Source organism: Anolis sagrei, chromosome 1, assembly GCF_037176765.1.
Source record: "Anolis sagrei isolate rAnoSag1 chromosome 1, rAnoSag1.mat, whole genome shotgun sequence".
Taxonomy (NCBI): Eukaryota; Metazoa; Chordata; class Lepidosauria; order Squamata; family Dactyloidae; genus Anolis; species Anolis sagrei.
This window is the reverse complement of record NC_090021.1, coordinates 264,722,474-264,743,306: the sequence shown is the minus strand read 5'-3', so window position 1 is coordinate 264,743,306 and position 20,833 is coordinate 264,722,474. Positions and strand designations below refer to the sequence as shown.

Genomic DNA, 20,833 nt, shown 5'->3' with positions numbered 1-20,833 from the left:
AGAAGTCACACTTCAAATAATGTGATCCACATTGTGCTACAAGCAAAGTAAATTTTCTTTGGAGCCCCTGTGAGAAGAAAGGCTTTGCCAAATTATTTTAATTTAAGAAATACCATTTTAAAAATTGAAATGGTATTTGTGCTGTAGGAACATAGCGATCATCTGCCTCTCCCTCCTTCTCTGCCGCGTGGCTTACAAGCATTTCCTCTCCATGGTTGGATAAACTCCATCAAAAGCACATTATCCTCCTACTTCTGTGGCCAGCTGCCTAATTGTATCTACTCTAGCTGCATGCTGTTGGAACATGATACTGACGAGAAACAAAAATGATAAATTGCTCCCTGCAGCTGATAGCAATGATGGTAACTTTTAATTTCCTTTTTTTTCCTTAAGTGAATTGGTCAGATTGCTTTTAACCGTTTTCATGGGTTTGTATAAATCACTTGGGGATTTACAACAATAGATGGAAGTCTTTTCTTAAAGAGAAGGCTGGGGTAAATGACTTGCACCTCAGTCTGTTATTAAAAAAATAACCTTGCAGTACAGAAGAATGATTGAGTGAACAGCATGGCTTTGCAGTGACATGTTCAAAGAGCTTACTTTTGCTATGTTTTTTTTTTATCACTAGAATAAATACTTGTTTCACAAAGCAGAAAATATTTCACTTGTATAAGAAATAGTGCTGATATTTCCCCACTGTCCCGATCTTTTGTTTGCAGCTCCTTAATTTGGCAGCACTATCTTTACTGATGGTGATTATGTACATGTTCCCTGTAATCAACTTGGACGGATTTCTAGATTGAGCCAACTAGCCTAGCCTATATTTCAACTTCAGCTTGGTCTGTGAATTGATTTCACGGAACCATATAAAGGCTTAATGATCACATTTGCAGCTCTAGTGCTCCCCATTTTTTCTCTTGTATAGTTGACTTGGTTTATGAGCAGGAGAAATGGGGGGTGGGGGGATGTTCACATCTCATTAACCTATTGGCTCTTTTTTGTTTGCCTACATTTCAGAACAACCCTTTTGCCTTCTATATATACACTGTGTCTGTCTATTGATGAGATGCTGAGAACAGACAGCAGAATAATTACTCTACTGCAGTGTGTGTGTGCTTTATGGAAGTGCCCACTCCCCTCTCTGTGCCTATCAGGCGAGAGCTTCAGCTGCATATGCCCATCTCCATTGTACTCAGTTTCATTTTCCTGACAGGTACCGTTCAGGGAGACATGTTCAAATGACTGGAGCCGAAATGCTAGAGTCTATCATGAAGATGCCTCTGGGGATCTATAGGTCTGCTGTCAAGAATTGAGGTAGTAAAGTAGAAAAGCATAGGTTGTTAGCATAGCAGAAACAGGGTAGTTTTTGCATGCATAAAACCCCCAAGAAAATCCTATAAACAATTACATGAAAGTCATTTCCCCACAATTTTGCATTTTATTTCATTTTATGCCCTCTTAAAAGTTGGTATAGTTCTAATGTGTTGAACATTATGACAAGGGTTAGGAGATAATAACAATTAGCTGTAGAATACAAAGCTATAGAATATGAATTTTTCAACATCACATCTTTTCTAGAACCATCTGAAGAGTTATACTGTATTTGAGGGGTACTAGATTGCATTGCAATTTATGGCATTCTGGCATATTTTATTTAAAGTGTTTTTATTACTTTATACCTAGATTTTAAGAAGGATCACAACATAATTTAAAATTTATTTATTTATTATTTACTTTATTTCTACCCTGCCTTTCTCACCTGAAGGGACTCAAGGTAGCTTACTCCAGCCAGTAAAAACCAGTACTACCAATAAAACTTAAACAGTTAAAAACGATTTAACATTAAGCAATAATACACATAAATCAGTATACAAAATTTTAAAGCATATAAAGTGCATAGTTCCATTCGTCCAAAATGAATTTTTAAAGTGTATTTATTTTAAAAATCAAGATGGAATCAACATACAATGAGGCATAAAATTGATCTAAATGAGGTTTTTGCAAGTGGACACAGTTCCACATGTAGAAATAAACCTCTCAGGAGCTCTACTGAAATATACTTGCCACATGGAAATACTGTAATTGGCAAAGCAGACTGTGATATATAACATAGTCTCTACAACTTACTCAGTATCTGGAAAACTTTTTTTTAATGTCAGGAGAGACTTGAGAAACGGCAAGTCGCTTCTGGTGTGAGAGGACTGGCCGTCTGCAAGGACATTGCCCTGGGGACTCCTGGATGTTTTGATGTCCCTACATGGGGAGCTGGAACTGACAGAGGGAGCTCATCTGCGCTCTCCCCGGATTCGAACCTGTGACCTGTCAATCTTCAGTCATGCCAGCACAAGGGTTTAATCCACTGTACCACCGGGGGCTCCTAGAAAACTCAATATTACACAATATCTGGAAACCCTAATCTACATTTCAAAATATACCTCCTTGCCCTTCCAGTAAAAATTATGTCTTCCCTTTTTTCTGTGCTTTGAGGAAAAATGGTGAAAGTAAGGACACTAATGACCCAGTAGGGGTTGGTGCAACCTTTGGTCATTTGACCCACAGAAGCATTCACGTTCACTTGTCCCTTCAGCAAAGAACTTCAAGCTGAGAAAATGTTTTCTGGGTATTGATTTGTCCAGGAAAAACAAAGACGACTCTTCCGTTTTCTGCTCATTTCAATGGCACTTCCCTCTGGTTTTGCCCATCTCATGCTTTCGTGCTGGGAGACATTGTAGTTGACAAAACTAGTTCCCAAGTAAACTGCCTCTTCAAGTTAGTCCTCTCAGTCAGCATCACTCTCCTTTTGCTTTACAACAGCAGACAGAAAAAGTAAGCAAAGCACTCCTTAAACCTTGAGGCAACAACTCGCAATGTTGCTGCCCACTTTGAACTGCAATCATACATTTGACCCAGCACTGTTCAACCTTTGGGCAAAATAAATTTCCCCAACTTGGTCTATGGAATAACCCAGTTCACTGCACACAATTAGTCAGCTAGGCAGAACACAGATTGTTTTTCTGTTTCAGAGTTCTCAAAATGGAACACACAAATTCAAGCTTAGTATAAAACTCTCATAAATAAATTAGAACTAAAATAAAATTGGGCTACAATGCACATGGTATGCAATAAATAGAGGTACCTTTTTTGAACTATTAAAAGATGATCAGGATAAAATACTCCTAAATGTCTGTGAATTTAGTCAATAAAGCAATTGAACTCATGCTGCTTTCATAGTCCTATCAGTCTGTGCTGGCGATGGAATCACTGCCTCCAAGCTATTTCTGTATCACATTTGTAGTACTGGTTATCACCTTTAAAACCAGTTTACCTTAAGCCAGTGGTTCTCAACCTGTGGGTTCCCAAATGTTTTGGGCTTCAACTCCCAGAAATCCTAATAGTTGGAAAACTGGTTGGATTTTCTGGGAGTTGTAGGCCAAATACCTGGGGACCGTTATGTTGAGAACCACTGCCATAAACAGCAGTCCAGACATCTTTGGGAGCAGCTCACTGACATATTTCCTGGTCCTTCTCCTTCGCTCTTCTCCTTTGCTCTCTTCCTCCTCCACCCCTTCCTCCTCTTCCTTGGAGGCCCCTTGGGAAGCCCAGGCTGGATGAGAAGAAGAGCGGGGAAGAAGGAGAAGAAGAAGAGCGCCCCCGAACACTTGCAGCAGGCGGCGACAGCATAGCAGGAGCAGCTACCTCCTCCTCCGCCTCTTCCTCCTCCTCTTCCTCGGAGACCCTTTGGGAGGTCCAGGCTGGATGAGAAGAGTGAAAGAGAAGGAGAAGAAGAGCGCCCCTGAGTACTTGCAGCAGGCGGCGACAGCACAGCAGCAGCAGCTCCCTCCTCCTCTTCCTCTTCCTCTTCCTCGGAGGCTCCTTGGCAGTGGCATCAATGGCGCCCAAGGGCCCTCCAAGGAAGAGGAAGAGGCGGAGGAGGAGGGAGTTGCTGCTGCTGTGCTGTCGCCACCTGCTGCAAGTGCTTGGAGGCGCTCTTCTTCTCTTTCACTCTTCTTCTCATCCAGCCTGGGCTTCCCAAGGGGTCTCCAAGGAAGAGGAGGAGGAAGAGACAGAGGAGGAGAAGAGCGAAGGAGAAGAAGAGTGCCCCCAAGCACTTGCAGCAGGCGACGACAGCGCAGCAGCAGCAGCAACTCCCTCCTCCTCCGCCTCTTCCTCCTCCTCTTTCTTGGAGGCCGCTTGGGCGCTATTGTAGGGAAACCCAGGCCCAATGTTGGGCCTGGGCTTCCCTACATCACAGAGTTTCACTTATCACAGGTGGTTCAGGAACATAACCTCCGCGATAAGTGAAGGAACACTGTATACCTTTTTGCACAAGCAGTTTCTTATTCACTGCAGCACAATAGCCGTGTCTGAGCACAGATTAAACTCCCCATGACTAAAATGGTTATCATCTTTGATTTTCCACAGTACACAGTGGGAATCTCTGGCTCTTGAGACTAGCTGCTCTCACGAGTATGCCAGTGGGATACCATGCTTCATGGGCTTTAGGATGGTAACAAGTAGTTCTTCCCAAACAAATAATTAGGTATTAGGGTTTTGTGCATATTTCTCATTAACAGTGCTTAACTAATGCTGAGTGAAACATTGCAAGGACTGGTGAATGTATATGTAGCAATGTTTAAGTTTTTCATGATGTCTTTAGTTACAATCTATATATATAAATCTGTTAGGTTGGTTATACCGGACAGGTAAACTCTAAACCCCCCCAACGAAACTGCACCAAAATTGCCATGCCCATAACACAACCCACAAGGTACAAACATATCTACTCAAAATGAAAAACAACACAACAACACACTCACAAAACGACAAAACAACAAAACTCAAAAAAACCCAACGAAACTTAACCAAAATTCCCATGCCCATAACACAACCCACAAGGTACAAACATATCTACTCAAAATGAAAAACAACACAACAACACACTCACAAAATGGCAAAACAACAAAACTAAAAAAAACCAACGAAACTTAACCAAAATTGCCATGCCCATAACACAACCCACAAGGTACAAACATATCTACTCAAAATGAAAAACAACACAACAACACACTCACAAAACGGCAAAACAACAAAACTCACAAACCCCCAACGAAACTTAACCAAAATTCCCATGCCCATAACACAACCCACAAGGTACAAACATATCTACTCAAAATGAAAAACAACACAACAACACACTCACAAAACGGCAAAACAACTGAGCATGCGCATTGGTGCCCAGCCGCAAGTTCCCTGGCGCGCGCACACAGTTCCCTCTGCGGAAGCCATGCCCACTCCAAGCCCCGCCGCGCCACTTCCCGCACACACACCCCCTGCCGCACGCACACACACAACCCCACACTCCATCACTCCCCCCACCGCACACACACACGCAACCCCACGCTCCATCACTTCCCCCACCGCCACACACACACGCGCAACCCCACTCCCCCCTGCTGCCGCACACACACACGCAACCCCACGCTCCATCACTCGCCCCACCGCCACACACACACACGCACAACCCCACTCCCCCCCGCTGCCGCACACACACACGCAACCCCACGCTCCATCACTCCCCCCGCTGCCGCACACACACACACAACCTCACGCTCCATCACTCGCCTGCCCCAATCTTACCTCCTTTTACTTCACGCCACCTCCAAACCCCACCCTGCCCCTTCCCGCCCTGTCAAAATCCAGGAAAGACAGGAAGGAAGGAAAGAAGGAAGAAAGAGAAAGGGAGATAAAGAAAAGGGGGAAGGAAGGAAAGTTAGAGAAAGAAGGAAGAAGAAAAGGAAAGAAAAGGAAAGATGGAAGGAAAGAAAAGAGAGACAGCAGAAGAGAAAGAAAAAGGGGGAAGGAAAGAGGTAGAGAAGGAAGAAATGAGAGACAGAGGGAGGGAAAGAAAAAGGGGGAAGGAAGGAAGGAGAGAAGGAAAGAAAAAAGGGAATGAAGGAAGGAAAGAGGGAGTGAAGGAAGGGGGAAGATGTAGAGAAAGAGGGAGGGAAGGAAAGAAGGAAAGAGAGAAGGATGAAAAGAGACCAGAAGAGAAAGAAAAAGGGGGAAGGAAGGAAGGAGAGAAGGAAAGAAAAAAGGGAATGAAGGAAGGAAAGAGGGAGGGAAGGAAGGGGGAAGATGTAGAGAAAGAGGGAGGGAAGGAAAGAAGGAAAGAGAGAAGGAAGAAAAGAGACCAGAAGAGAAAGAAAAAGGGGGAAGGAAGGAAAGAGATAGAGAAGGAAGAGGAGAAGGAAAGATGGGAGGGAAGGAAGAAAGGAGGGAAAGAAGGAGAGAAAGAGGGAAAGTTGGCCACAGCAACGCGTGACGGGTAAAGGTTGTTATTTCTATGATTATTATGATGCTATTATTCCTATGAGACCCTTTTAGGGGGAATGGGAGAGGTGTCAGGTCCCAGAGGCAATGCATTGCATTATTGTTATTGTTATGATGGTGGTGAAATAAAAGGAAATAAAAAGAGAAAGAAGGAAGCAAACAGGGAGGGAAGAAAGGCAAAGGAAGGAAGGGGGAGGGAATGAAGGAAAGAGAGAAGGATGAAACCAAGTAGTGAAAGAAGGAAAGAAAGAAAGAGGTAGAGAAGGAAGAAAGGAGAGAAAGGGGGGGGGGGAAGGGGGAAGGAAGAGGTAGGTACCTCTCTTTCATAATAGTCCAGATATCTACCTCAACTTTGATAAGTTTTACTACAGGCCACAGCAACGCGTGGCAGGGCACAGCTAGTACTCTCTAAATTGCTAAACTATTAACTGTTCTAGCCCCAAACTAGACAAGCCACAAAGCAAACAATATTAACCCTCAGGTGCTTCTTATGTTAAACTATTCAAGCTAATTCTACATTGCTCCTGACCTTTTCAGAGGAAAATACATGTTCATCCATTAAAAAACCTCTGAAGATTAAACAGAGAAAGAAGATGGGTTTACTCGATTATCTGGTGTGAAAGGAATATCCAGTGGGTGGGAATTTATAGCTGTATAATATTATTCATACAGGTTCAGACAAGTTGGCCTCAATGATAAACCATAATATGCTTTTTTGGTAAATAAAGATATACTCTTTATGTTATATCCTTGACTGACATTGGCCGGTAGACTATGAAATGCAAACTAGAGGTTTTTTTTAACATCCTTCATACTTTATTCTGTATTGGAGAAGATGAGAAATTTATCCATTCTTCACCAATCCAACTTCAGCTACATTTGTGACGGAAAAGCTAGGCAGGGATTTTCATTCAGATAAACTATGGAGACAGAGAAAGTGTTCATAAAAATACATGGTGATGAGGAAAAAGAAGTCAGGTGAGGAGAATGGAACAAATGAGGAGTTCCCACTTGTCTGCTTCTTCTGTATACATGGCATAGGTCTTCTTTTTTGCAAATAATTTTTTATTTTGTTTTCAAAAAAGAGGAAAAAAACTTCAACAATTAAAAAGGGGAAAAAGAAGAGAAAGATGGGAAACATCACAGGATATAGTTTGTAAGTTACGGAGCCATGTTAGTTAAATAGTTCTATAGTTCTAAACATGAGTCTGTTGCATCGCCAAAGACATATAGAGAGAGGGGAGGAGTATTGTTGTACATATTCTTTATCTCTTGCCTTCCTTTCTTCACTGAGGTTATGTACTTTCTTTGTCGTTCCTTTTATAAACTTAATTGCTAACCATTTGCCAGGTTTATTAACAAATTCAAAATGTTTTTGTTTGCCATATTTCATCCCCCCCCCCCCCCCCAAATTTGGTATGTTAGTAGCATCGATGCTTGAATTCTTAGTTGTTTCAATTGCTGTGATGTTGTTTCACTTAATAATTGTTTTTTACTTTCCTTTTTTTCTTAGATAGCTTCTTGTATTTGATTAATCTTTTCTCGTTATCTTTCTTGTGTGTTTAGTTGTATTAACCTTCCTCATAAGTAGGTTTTTAGTGTATCCCATATTATATTAAGTGGCTTTTAGTGTATCCCATATTATATTAAGGTGCATTCCTTCACTTTCATTCATCTTAAAGAATTATTTCTTTTTAAAACTTTTTGGATATTTTCAGGTTTCTTTAATCACATGACATATGTCTTGTAGTAGGTTTAGCAGTATCAACTGGAATTTTCTTCTGGCATTTCTCTGTCGTATTTTACTAAATAATGCAACTGCTGCCCAAGGAGCTCACAGTTTAGAGTAATATATGGAAAAATATAGTAACATATAATGGAAAATAGAAAGAAAATTGAGGTTTCTAAATTCTTACAGTAGTGATGAAGTAGAAAGGACTAGGAAGGAAAGGGGCAAGAAACACTCCAACAGATACACTTTTTCTAGTTAATGGTTAAAACCAGGGACCTCTTAACACAGTTTTTTCAGTCCTGTTTATCCAGTTGTTGATGGAGAGGAAAGTGGGGAAGAAGGGTTTTTCCTCCCTCTTTCTCCATATGATGGAGGAAAAGACAATGGGGCAGTGCGTGTTGCTGTCCTTTCTCTCATCTGATGGGGACAGGGAGAGGGATGGGGCGTCCTATTCCCATCATTTGATAGGGAACAAGGGAAAGCGGACCTGGCACGACAAGGAACCTCATGTGCTTTCCCTTTCACTGGTAACTACCAGCAAAACAGCATGGCCCAGGAGCCATGTGAAGAGGTCCTAAATCTGTCTCCTTCCTACATTGGCACCCTTTGTGTGAGGCAGAAAGAGTATCCAACATGAACTGGGCATTAAGCAGACATTTTGTGAATTATTTCCCTCCTGCTCATTTGCTGCATTCAGCACCTTTCTTTTGTTATTGAGCTCTGGGATGGCATTCCTAAAGACCTACATGTGATTCTACAATATTTCAAGTCGAAGGTTAAAACTTTTCTGTTTGCTTTGACATTTTAAAGAGTTATGCTCAAGGTGTGCAAGCAGCTTGGCTAGCAGATTGTATTTGCTTATCAGTCCATAAAAATAATGAAGACCATTGATTTCTAGGATTTATTTTGTTTAAACAATTGTAGTGGCTGCGGTGTGTACAATCAAATGGTTGTCTTCGAGTCATAGCCATTTGAAGAACTACCTTAGAATCGGTGTCTGTGTATCATGGCTTGGCAACTGCAGAGCCAGTTTACTTCTATGATGTCTTGGTGGACAACCGCCCCTCCAGTTCCCCCGAAATTGGCTTGAGAACCAGGAGTTACTTCTGGTTTTTGGATTTTGACTACTGATTTGTATGGGGGGTTTTGGAGAGGGGAATTGGGAATGTTCTCCAATTTCAGACAGTTGTGCTGCGAAGTTTGTGAAAGTGTAGTTTGGCAGTCCTGTAGCTTAGTCATGTAACAGGATGGTAGTCTGATGGGTTTGCTTTAATGTGGGTCTGTGTATTAAAGGCCGGAGCTCTTAGAAGCATCCACACAAATAAACACAAGTTGTGAACAAATAGTTTTCATTTGCCTTGTATGTAGATGTCTTATTTGCTTTAGCAATTGTACTCAGATTTAGAAAAAAAATAAACCTTAGCCGCAATGTGTTAAGATTTATTTATTTTTTTTAAAAATCCATTTATAGAGTAACTCCCCTATTCACTTGAATCTAATGCTCATCTTTTCTTTTCTTTTTTGCTAAGCTACCTCATCAAAACTAAGGTGCTCATTACATTTGTGTAATATGGTAATCTTAGTACTAAACTAAAGCAAAAGGGGAAGCTGCTTAAGGAGCACCTGGAGCTCCTGTGTGAGGGACATGTCTCTAATTTAATGGCCATGGCTCAATGCTATAGAATCCTGGGATTTGTAGTTTGGTAAAAAGCATCAGCATTCTTTAACAAGCAAAGCTCAAGACCATGTAAAACTACTTGCATTGAGCCAAGGCGATTAAACTAGATTCATTCTACGTCATAGATCCCAAGGTTTTCTTTTTGATTCTTGGAAGCTTTGATGTTGTAACTTTGGTGATGCAAGGCCTAAATGTTTTATGTTGTATCTGTGATTGCTGTTACAGTTTTATAGTTTTAATTCTTTTAATCTATGTTATTGTTGTTGAGTTGAAATATGATGTTTATACATGTGAGGCATTGGATTTTGCCATTGATTGTGCTGTGAACCGCTTTGAGTCCCCCCAGGGGTGAGAAAGGCAGCATATAAATGCCATAAATAAATAAATTACAAATAGTGTTCTTTTTGTCGCTGCACATTACATTCGGCAGCAAATACTATTTTTGGTTTCAGGGTTTTGAAAATTGAGGTGCGCATTAGATTTGAGGATGCACTTGAGTAAATATAGGTGATTTTAAGTCAGGACTCTACTGAGATTAATAGAATCATAGAGTTGGAAGAGATCTGGTTGGCCATCCAGTCCAACATCTATATTATTTAACATCTATATGCGACCGTTTGCCCGACTGGTGTGGAGTGCCACCAGTACGCTGATGACACTCAGCTCATTCTGAGGATGGAGGGCCGGCCGGACTCTGTACCCGAAAATTTCCATCAGTGCCTTGAGGTCGTTAATGGATGGTTGCATGCCAGCAGGTTGAGGGTGAATCCAGCAAAGACGGAGAGCCTTTGGCTGGGCTATCCGGGTGGGAGGGAGGTCCAGCTGCCTACCCTGGATGGCGAGACACTACGTCCGTCATCTTCTGTAAAAAGCCTTGGTGTCTTATTGGACCCTCTGCTCACAATGGAGGCCCAGGTCTCTGCTGTGAGCAGATCTGCATTTTTCCACCTACGTCAGACTAGGCGACTGGCTCTCTTCCTATCTAGGAGCGACATGGCTACGCTGATCCAGGCGACGGTCATCTCGAGGCTTGACTACTGTAACGCCCTCTACATTGGCCTTCCTTTGTCAGTGATCTGGAAACTGAAGCTGGTGCAAAATGCGGTGGCTCGTCTTCTTGCCGGGGTGCCGGCGAGGTGTCGTATCACCCCAATTCTACAACAGCTACATTGGCTTCCGATTGAGTACCGGATTACTTTCAAGGTGCTGGTACTAACCTTTAAGGCCTTATATGGTCTGGGGCCGCTTATCCCCCTACCAACCCCAGAGATTACTTCGGTCCGAGGACCAAAATTTGCTTGAAGTCCCCAACATCCGGACTTATCATCTACTAGGCAGAGAGCCTTCTCGATTGTGGCCACTTATTTATGGAATGCCTTGCCAGTTGAAACCCGAACCATCTGAGAGCTACTTGCTTTTCGGAAAGCCTGTAAAACCTTTCTTTTCCGACAAGCTTTCGATGGGTGAATAACTCGGGACTATGTCAGTTTTGCGTTTTTATTGTATTTTAAAGTTGGTTGTATTGTTTTAATCTACTGCTGTAAACCGCTCCGAGCCAAATTGGGAGTGGTGATATAAAAGTCAAATAAATAAATAAACCAGCCCCAAGAAGCAGGAAAATCACATTCAAAGCAGAAAGAAGCAGGAAAATCGCATTCACAGCAGAAAGAGTTAGAGATGAGATTTTAAGACGGGACTAGAGTGAAGGAAGGGGATTGGTGGAAGGGGTGTAATTTCAAGACAGGAATAAATTGAGGAAGGGATAGAAGGAGAAGGTGGAAATGTTTGCAAAGGACATGATTCTATGCTAGGGCTAGACTGAAGAAGGGAGCAGAAGGGAGCATTTCTGCAACATGTGATTGCTGTAGGAAGCCAAGGCTTCACATTGCTAAGGTGCAGCAAGCATTTAAACTTTAAATATACTTTAAAGTATATGGGCTCTCCACTTTGCAAGGAAGAGCTCCAAAATTTGGTGGGGGGGGGGTTGTACTATTGGGTCTTAGGGGCCACATGTGGCCCGCAGTCCATACTTTGCCAGCCTGTTACTTCACTGAAAAAAAAGATTAAAGCTGAGCATTCATTGGTCACTAAGGGTAATTTGCCTTAGTTTTCATATATAGCATATGCAATAGGCTCCCCACACCTACAGATTCAACTATCCACAGCTTGAAAATATTTTAAAGAAAATCCCTTAAAGGAAACCTTAATTTCTCTGTTTTATATAAGAAACACCATTTTACTACATCATTGTATCTAATGGGACTTGATGAACATCCACATATTTTGATATCCACAGGGGTCCTGGAACTAAGGTCCTACTGTATAAATAATGTCTTCATTTTCAACTTAAACTTTGAATATATTTTAATGGTTTTTAACTCTGGGATTTTTAATAGTGTTTATATTTAAATTTGTTTTAATGTATATTTTAAATTGTATACAAATGCTTTTATGTTTATCTGCTTTGAGTCTCCTTTGGAGAGATAAAGCTGGGTATAAATAAATATAACTAACAAACAAATAAATAAATACACATTTGTTTTGAACACATTTGCTGGTGTTAAATTGAAAGATTATTCCAGCTTTTGTGTCAGTGGTATCAAGAAATATTTAAAATGTCCTGGATTATAGGTTATATTAAGTCTTACAGACCTTTTCTAGTAAAATAGTGACTTTTGTTAGCAGGCTAAGGAGGGGGGAAATCCAGATCCCACTTGTGGGGTGAAGGGATGGGGTGCCTTTTTCATGGTCTATTTCACATTGAGTGTGAAAACAACTAATGTTTCTTCATATTATCTTTGTTTTCTATTCAGGCAATTGGTGGATATTTTGATATATGTTTTGAGAAGAATTGCAACAAACAAGTGAGTACTTGAAAGCGACATGCTTCCACTTAATTGTTAAAATACGTTTTTGTCAGCTTTTTGCCTGCAGGTGTTTGAACACGTCAGTGTAGCGTGTATTAAATGCATGTGTGTTAGTCTAGGATATTAATGTGGCATGTCATTACGTCATGTACTTCATCTGAGATTTTTGAACTCTGTCCCTGCAGATACGGTTTTCAACTAGTCCTTGTTGTGCCAAAACACACTGGAAACAAACAATATTTTTTCTGGAGAACCCAATTTCTGTAGAAGAAGGTACAGTATTTGTTTGATAGATTTTCTGTAATACCAATTGCCACTAGACATACTTCCAAAATTATAGCAAGTGCTAAAACAGTATGCCTAGGATTTCCTGTTCACCATTAAAAATACTAACAATCTCCAGCAATTCTGTTCTGCTTTGGACTGTATGGATGGTTGTCTGCACATTCAAAAAAATAATGTGCTGCTTTAAACAAGATTCAGCTCTTTTAAACAGTGTGGTGATTGAATATTCTCTCTTTTGTGTTTTTGACTATATTGCTCAATTTTATATAAAAACATTCAAACTACTTTTCACCTCCAGGTGATATAGCCTAGTAAAATACTAAATACTTGGTTTGCTCAATGAGTGGCTTGACTCCTACATCTTTAAAATACCATCGATAGCCAGTGTGTTGTAGTAGTTTGAGCACTGGAGTACAACTTTAGAAACCAGGTCGAAATATTCTCTTTGCTTACTGGAGCCCCATCTAAACTGCCATACAATGCAGTTTGAATTTCATTATATAGTCAGTGTAGACTCATAATCAAGACTGAGATGTATTGAACTGGGTTATATGACTCTATACTGCCATACAATCTAGTTCAATGCAGTTATTCTGCATTCTTAAACTGCATTGTATGGCAGTGTAGCTGGGGCTTGTTTGACCATGGGCATGTCACACTTTTTCGCCTCAGAAGAAGACAAAGAAGACAAAGCAGCAAAAATATTTGCTGCTGGGCTGGGGGGGGGGGCAGCAGCAGCAGCAGCAAATATTGTCAAGAAAACCTTAGAGTCAACATAATTCAGGGTGACTTGAAGGCATGAATAGTAATTCCTTATTTGTTAAAGAAGTGTAGAGCAAGTTAGTAATTACATCAGGGATGAGAAACTGGGGGATGCCTCTGGGGGTGGGGTACCTTGGAATACCACAACCCTAAAAATACTATAAGTTCCAGGTTGGAACATTTTTGACATGTTTTTAGGCCATTTTGAGTCCCAGGAGAGTTCTTAACAACAGGAATTTACTTTCTGTTTACATCCTGGTTGTTGTGTTTTTTAAAGGTCCCTCTTGGGACTAAAGTGTCCCAGGGTCCACCTGAAATGTAGAAGCAGTATCCCACACCTCTAAAGGGGTTTTGAATAAAATAATTTATGCCCCTTTGGGGGCTACAAAGTGGCCCAGGGAACCACATGCATGCCATAGTTTGCCCATTTCTGGATGAGAGAGGGGGGGGGGGGGGAACGAAGCCTGATGAGGAATGACTTAGGGAGCTGAGTCTATTTAGCTTGAAGAAAAGAAAGCTGAGAGGGAACATGATAGCAATATTTGAAAAGATGTCAACATTGAGGAAAGGGTAAGCTTGTTTTCTGCTGCTCTGGAGACCTAGACACAGAGCAATGGATTCAAATTGCAAATAAAATAAAAATATTTCACCAAAAGATTAGAAAGAACTTTCGTACTGTAAGAACTATTCAACAATGGAGCGTAGTGGAGTCTCCTTCTCTGAAGGTTTTAAAGCAGAGACTGAATTACCATCTGTCGGGTGTTTTGATTGTGTGTTCCTGCATGGCAGGGAGTTGGACTGGATGGGAAAGTGGGAAAGAGAGAGAGGGAGTGCATTAACACCTGTTAGAGTATATCTTCTATTTATGTAGCAAAGCATATATCTAGCCATAAAGTCCCAAATAATTATGTATCACAAAATTAATCATGTATAATTTCAAGAGTAATGAAATATTTAACATATATACATGCAATAGACATGTTCACTCATTCTCCATGCATAACTGTGCCATGAGGAGAAGTGGCCACAGGATTCTACACATCTTCACCAGAAAAGAATATGCTTCATATTGGATTTGTAGTTATAGAATACAGCACAGATGTGATGTGAGGACAGTCCACATATGAGTAAGAACAACTATATCATTTTAAACTGAATGTGGGCAGAAGGTATTCATTTGCTTCCCAGCTTATCTTTCAGCCATCTAGCCTAGGATGTCTGTAAGGTGTCATCTCTTAGACTTCCAAAAGGTAGGTACGTAAGGTCAGTTCTCCATATTTATGGATTCTGCATCCATGACTTGAAAATATAAAAAATCCAGAAAGTCAACCTTGATTTTGCCATTTTATAGAAAGAGCACCATTCTACTACGCTATTGTATAGAATGGTATTTGAGCATTCCATGTTTTTGGTATTTGGGAGGGCAGGGAGGTTCTGAAACCAAACTCTAGCATATACCAAGGGTATATACCAAGCATATACCATTCTACCTGAAGTTTCCAGGTAGAAATACAAAAAACAATGCAGTACAATATAATGCAAACTGATAAGTACATACAATGAAAATATGTAAATCATAAGAGTTGAGTCAAAGTTTAAACAGGAAGCTCCAACTCAACTTTAAAAAAAATAGGTAACGAGTGAAGAGATATCAAAAGTGGACTAACAAGATCAAAATGACAAACAAAAAGATAATCTTAGGAGGATAATTTTTTTCCTAACATGTCAGAAGCAACTTGAGAAACTGCAAGTCACTTCTGATGTGAGAGAATTGGCCGTCTGCAGAGATATTCCCCAGGGGATGCCCGGATGTGTTACCATCCTGTGGGAGGCTTCTCTCATGTCCCCGCATGGGAAACTGGATCTGACAGGCGGGAGCTCACATTGTCTTGTGGATTTGAACCGCCAACGTTCAGGTCAGCAGTTCAGCCAGCACAAGGGTTTAACCCATTGCACCACCATGGCTACAGGAGAATGTTGAACAGAAACCAGAGAGCTAACATGAGGTAACAGAAAATCAGTCAAAGAGAAATACAGTAATAAAAGTGTGAAATGGCCAACTCTTTGCAGATAGAAAAGGTCTGCTTTTGGCAATGTTAATAAAGAAAAAAGTGACATGACCTCACTTCAGGATTAATGAAGGAACATTAGTTTTACATTAATAAATGTAACATGACATTTATCTGGAGACACACTTAACATTAAAAAAGTATATCAAGATTTACCTGGCCTGATCTCTCTCTTTTCTAAGGTTCAGTGACTTTCAGTACAATCAGTCTTGAGCATATGTACCCAGTAAGATTATGATCTTTCTAGACCAGTGATTACAGTAATTCTGGTTCTTATTGCATCCTTTCCATTTTTTATGAAATCCCTATATTGAATTATTCCCCATCATAATCTCTCCTTTTGTTAACTACTCAGTTGCATAAACTACATCATTGTACAGCCAGCTCTCCAATTTTGGAGGTAGGGGCACAGTACCCACAAAAATAAAATATAGTAGACCCCCAAATATTAACTCTTAACAAAACAAAAAGTAACACACGCACAAAAGACAGAAAAGTGTTTGGGATTTCAGGGTTGTTTTTTTTTTTCAGATTTCACAATACCTGTATTTCCATATACATGCATAAAGTGAGATCCAAGTCTAAACACAATGTTTATTTATGTTACATATACACCTTATACACCTAGCCTGAAATTAATTTTATGCACGTTATTTAATTAATTTTGTGACTAAAACAAAGTTTGTGTGGATTAAATAATCAGAAAGCAATATCAGCCACCCATGTGGATAGTTCTGAATTGTGTAGTATTTAGATTTTGGAATTCCTGATAAGTTATTTCCATTTTGCTACTTTATCAAACAAGTTTGAGTGCTGTAATGTAAATCAAAAAACAAAATCTGCATATCAAAAGCTACCCTTTCAGAAGTATCCTCTCTGGTATATTAGCTTCCTGTTAACAGACATTTTATTTCATGGAAAGACATGCAGAAGTGGGCACCTGCAGTCTCAGGGGTGGAAACAACTCTTCTGGTAGTGAGAATGTAACAAGTAACATTTTGAATTTTATTCTTACCTTGCTTTTTTTTACCTTGCTGTGTTCTCTGCTATATTAGTGAATAGTTTCTTTAGGGAATATTTGTACCTTTACCTTTTTTTCATTACAGCTTCAGTTTCTTGGGCATCTACCAAATAATAGCAATAAAGGGAGAATTATCAGTAACTTCCGTTGCCATTGGATACAGGAGAAATGTGACAGCGTAAAAAATCTTTAGTTGCTTGAAGCAGCAAGAAAAGAGGGAAGGCATTATTAACAACAAACTCCAGCAATATGTCAGGAAATCTTCACATTGCTGTTGCATTTAATAGATGGGATAACTGGAGAAAATTATACTTACTGGTATATTTAATGCTTCTTGAGCAACATGGGAATCCTCGTCTGTATTCTTCTTTAATTTCCAGTTCTCTGAAATTGAAATGTTCATAGAGTCTACAGTATAAGATAACCTCATTCAGTTTACTGGGTTAGATTCAGAGGTCTGCAAGTGCAACTGGGGGCTCTGCACCACCATTAACAGAAGTGGATGAAAATAAATGTATCCCAGTTCCCAATTCTCTAATGCCCTACCCAAATTCTCTAGAGAGCAGAACGAACACTGAAGGAAAGCAAAATATGGAAACAGTAACTCTCTCACTTCCTTTTATGAAACCTCAATGTCCATTCACTCAAAACTCATTCCAGGCATGGAAGGAGCTCTTCCATAAATGGACTCCTTTCATTCCCCAAAACAAATCTGCTAGATCAAATTCATTATGTAGAGTGTCTTCAGAACTGGGCTCTCCAGCAAGATTTGAAATTATAACAACTCTTGTACATCATGCTTTTAGATCCCATATTTTCACATGTCAGTGGTGATACTGTACAATTCAATACAAGTTGAATATCCCTTATCCAGAATTCTGAAACCCAAAATACTCCAAAATTGTCCATATGGGTGGCTGAGACAGTTACACCTTTTGTTTCCTGATGTTTTAATGTATGCAAACTTTATATCATGCTCAATGTTATTAAAATATTCATAGAATCATAGAGTTGGAAGAGATCTCATGGGCCATCCAGTCCAACCCCCTGCCAAGAAGCAGGAATATTGCATTCAAATCACCCCTAACAGATGGCCATCCAGCCTCTGTTTAAAAGCTTCCAAAGAAGGAGCCTCCACCACACTCCGGGACAGAGAATTCCACTGCTGAACAGCTCTCACAGTCAGGAAGTTCTTCCTCGTGTTCAGTTGGAATCTCCTCTCTTGTAGTTTGAAGCCATTGTTCCACGTCCTAGTCTCCAAGGAAGCAGAAAACAAGCTTGCTCCCTCCTCCCTGTGGCTTCCTCTCACATATTTATACATAGCTATCATATCTCCACTCAGCCTTCTCTTCTTCAGGCTAAACATGCCCAGCTCCTTAAGCCGCTCCTCGTAGGGCTTGTTCTCCAGACCCTTGATCATTTTAGTCACCCTCCTCTGGACACATTCCAGCTTGTCAATATCTCTCTTGAATTGTGGTGCCCAGAATTGGACACAATATTCCAGGTGTGGTCTAACCAAAGCGGAATAGAGGCGTAGCATTACTTCCCTAGATCTAGACACTATGCTCCTATTGATGCAGGCCAAAATACCATTGGCTTTTTTTGCTGCCGCATCACATTCATTGTTGGCTCATGTTTAACTTGTTGTCCATGAGGACTCCAAGATCTTTTCCACACGTATTGCTCTCGAGCCAGGCGTCCCCCATTTTGTATCTTTGCATTTCGTTTTTCCTGCCAAAGTGGAGTATCTTGCATTTGTCACTGTTGAACTTCATTTTGTTAGTTTTGGCCCATCTCTCTAATCTGTCAAGATCGTTTTGAATCCTGCTCCTGTCCTCTGGGAGTATTGGCTATCCCTCCCAATTTGGTGTCGTCTGCAAACTTGATGATCATGCCTTCTAGCCCTTCATATTGTGTTTAAAATTACCTTCAAACTATGTGTATAAAGTGTATCTGAAACATCAATGAATTTTGTGTTTTGTCTTGGTTCCCATAACATATATCATTAATTTAGGCCTGTTTGATCAAGAAAAAATTTGTTTCTAAAATCGATTTGTAATTGGGGTGTTTTTTGTTTCGATATTTAAAATATTTACAAAACTTTCCAAAAAAATGTTTTGTTATTTACGAAATTTCGTAAATATTTACAAAACATTTTGTAAGTGTGAATGTTGCAGTAATGGTCACCTTGATTAGCATTGAATGGCTTTCATTTCTCCCACCCTGGACATTCCATAGATAAACTTAAACTCCATTTGCCTAGTTTCCAACAGACCTCTGAGGATGCCTGCCATAGATGTGGGCAAAATGTCAGGAGAGAATGCTTCTGGAACATGGTCATACAGTACACTCATACAGCCCTGAAAACTCACACAACCGGCCTCCGCGCGCCATCCAATCGGCTCCGGCTCCTGCGCCCTCCTCCTCCTCCTCCTCCTCCCAGCTGTGTTGCAGGAAGTGCCAGGAGGAGGAGGAGGAGGAGGAGGGCGCAGGAGCTGGAGCCGATTGGATGGCGCGCGGAGGCCGGTTGTAAGGGTGAGCGCGCGCCATCCAATCGGCTCCGGCTCCTGCGCCCTCCTCCTCCTCCTCCTCCTCCTCCTCCTCCTCCTCCTGGCACTTCCTGCAACACAGCTGGGAGGAGGAGGAGGAGGAGGAGGAGGGCGCCGGAGCCGATTGGATGGCGCGCGCGCGCGCTCACCCTTACAACCGGCCTCCGCGCACCATCCAATCGGCTCCGGCTCCTGCTCCCTCCTCCTCCTCCTCCTCCTCCTCCCAACTGTGTTGCAGGAAGTGCCAGGAGGAGGAGGAGGAGCAGGAGGGCGCAGGAGCCGGAGCCGATTGGATGGCGCGCGGAGGCCGGTTGTAAGGGTGAGCGCGCGCGGGCCGGGCGCCCAACAGGCAGGGGCGGTGCACTGCTGGGGTGCTTGGGAGCGCCGGATTGGCTCCCAGGCACCAGCAGCACTCAGCAGCCTCCATCCCATTAACGACACGAGCTGAAGCTCGTAAAATATATGGGGCTGCTGTTTCGATATTTTTAAACCCTTCCGGGTTTGAAAATGTGTTTTGAAATCGCGTCGGATGTGGTAAAAATAACGAATTAATAACGAAATAACGAATTAACGAACGAAACCGCACAGGCCTAATCATTATGTATGTATTATGTATTCAAATATGGGCATTACGGAATCTGAACAGAATCCTAAATCCAAAACACTTTTGGTGCAAAGCATTTCAGAAAAGGAATACTCAACCAGTATGCAATGTTCTGCCTTAAAAGTATAACTTTTGAGTTATCACAATATTACTTTATTCTGCAGTAAAATGACTTATTATTAATGCAACAACAACAATATTTTTTTTATTATGGTCCATAGACCCATCAGTAAAAAAAATTACCAAAAAAAATGGTCACTGACCAATTTTCTTTAGAGCAAGTTAGAAGCTTCCAGTATTTGGGCCTTAACTTCCACCACACCTTATCCTGGAGAGAGCACTCTGAAATAGTTATTCAAAAGACAAAACCTTCCAAGCAGCTTTAATAAGGTTCTATTACATCAAAGGAGGACAATACGTCCTTTCCGCACTAAAAATCTTTAATACCAAAACAGCCTTATTATTAATACCATAATCGTAATAGCACCTTTTGCTTTCTGATGAACTCAAATAAAGCACTAATGTGGCCTATATTTAGAAGATGAGGATTCATTTAACTAGGACAGTGCTAAGTGATGTGAATGAATGATGCTTCAAAATAGGACAATGGTGCAACCTGAGGTTCAATAGAATGCTGTTTCTAAGCTACATTTGCTTGTAATTCCTTGTTGTATTGCTAAAAGGCAGAGGGAAAAGATTCAGTTGATATTTTATAAGCAAGGGAAAACATCCACTCTGAAGGGTATTTTGGGAATACGTTCTTGAGTCACAGATATGCCCTGAGATTTCCACAGTTGCTTTATGAATACTCAGTGAGTTTCTAAGTTAAATACTGTCTTCAGCTTTCAAGTCTAGTACACACACTTGAAGAATCTGGCTGTCTTTTCTCTTTTGTTAAGTAAATACCAAGAATATGCTAATGACCATCTGAGTTGG

At 40.9% G+C, this 20,833-nt stretch overlaps 1 protein-coding gene across 3 annotated transcripts in view; it reads left to right on the top strand.

The window, feature by feature from the left end:
* PRMT3 (protein arginine methyltransferase 3) overlaps positions 1 to 20,833 on the top strand; it is a 97,665-nt gene that overhangs the window by 66,944 nt on the left and 9,888 nt on the right. For all 3 annotated transcript variants that reach the window (XM_060765718.2, XM_060765710.2, XM_060765702.2), the window contains exons 14-15: positions 12,554 to 12,604; positions 12,793 to 12,880. In XM_060765718.2, the coding sequence (XP_060621701.2) occupies positions 12,554 to 12,604; positions 12,793 to 12,880 (139 nt within the window). The remainder of the gene's footprint in view (positions 1 to 12,553; positions 12,605 to 12,792; positions 12,881 to 20,833) is intronic.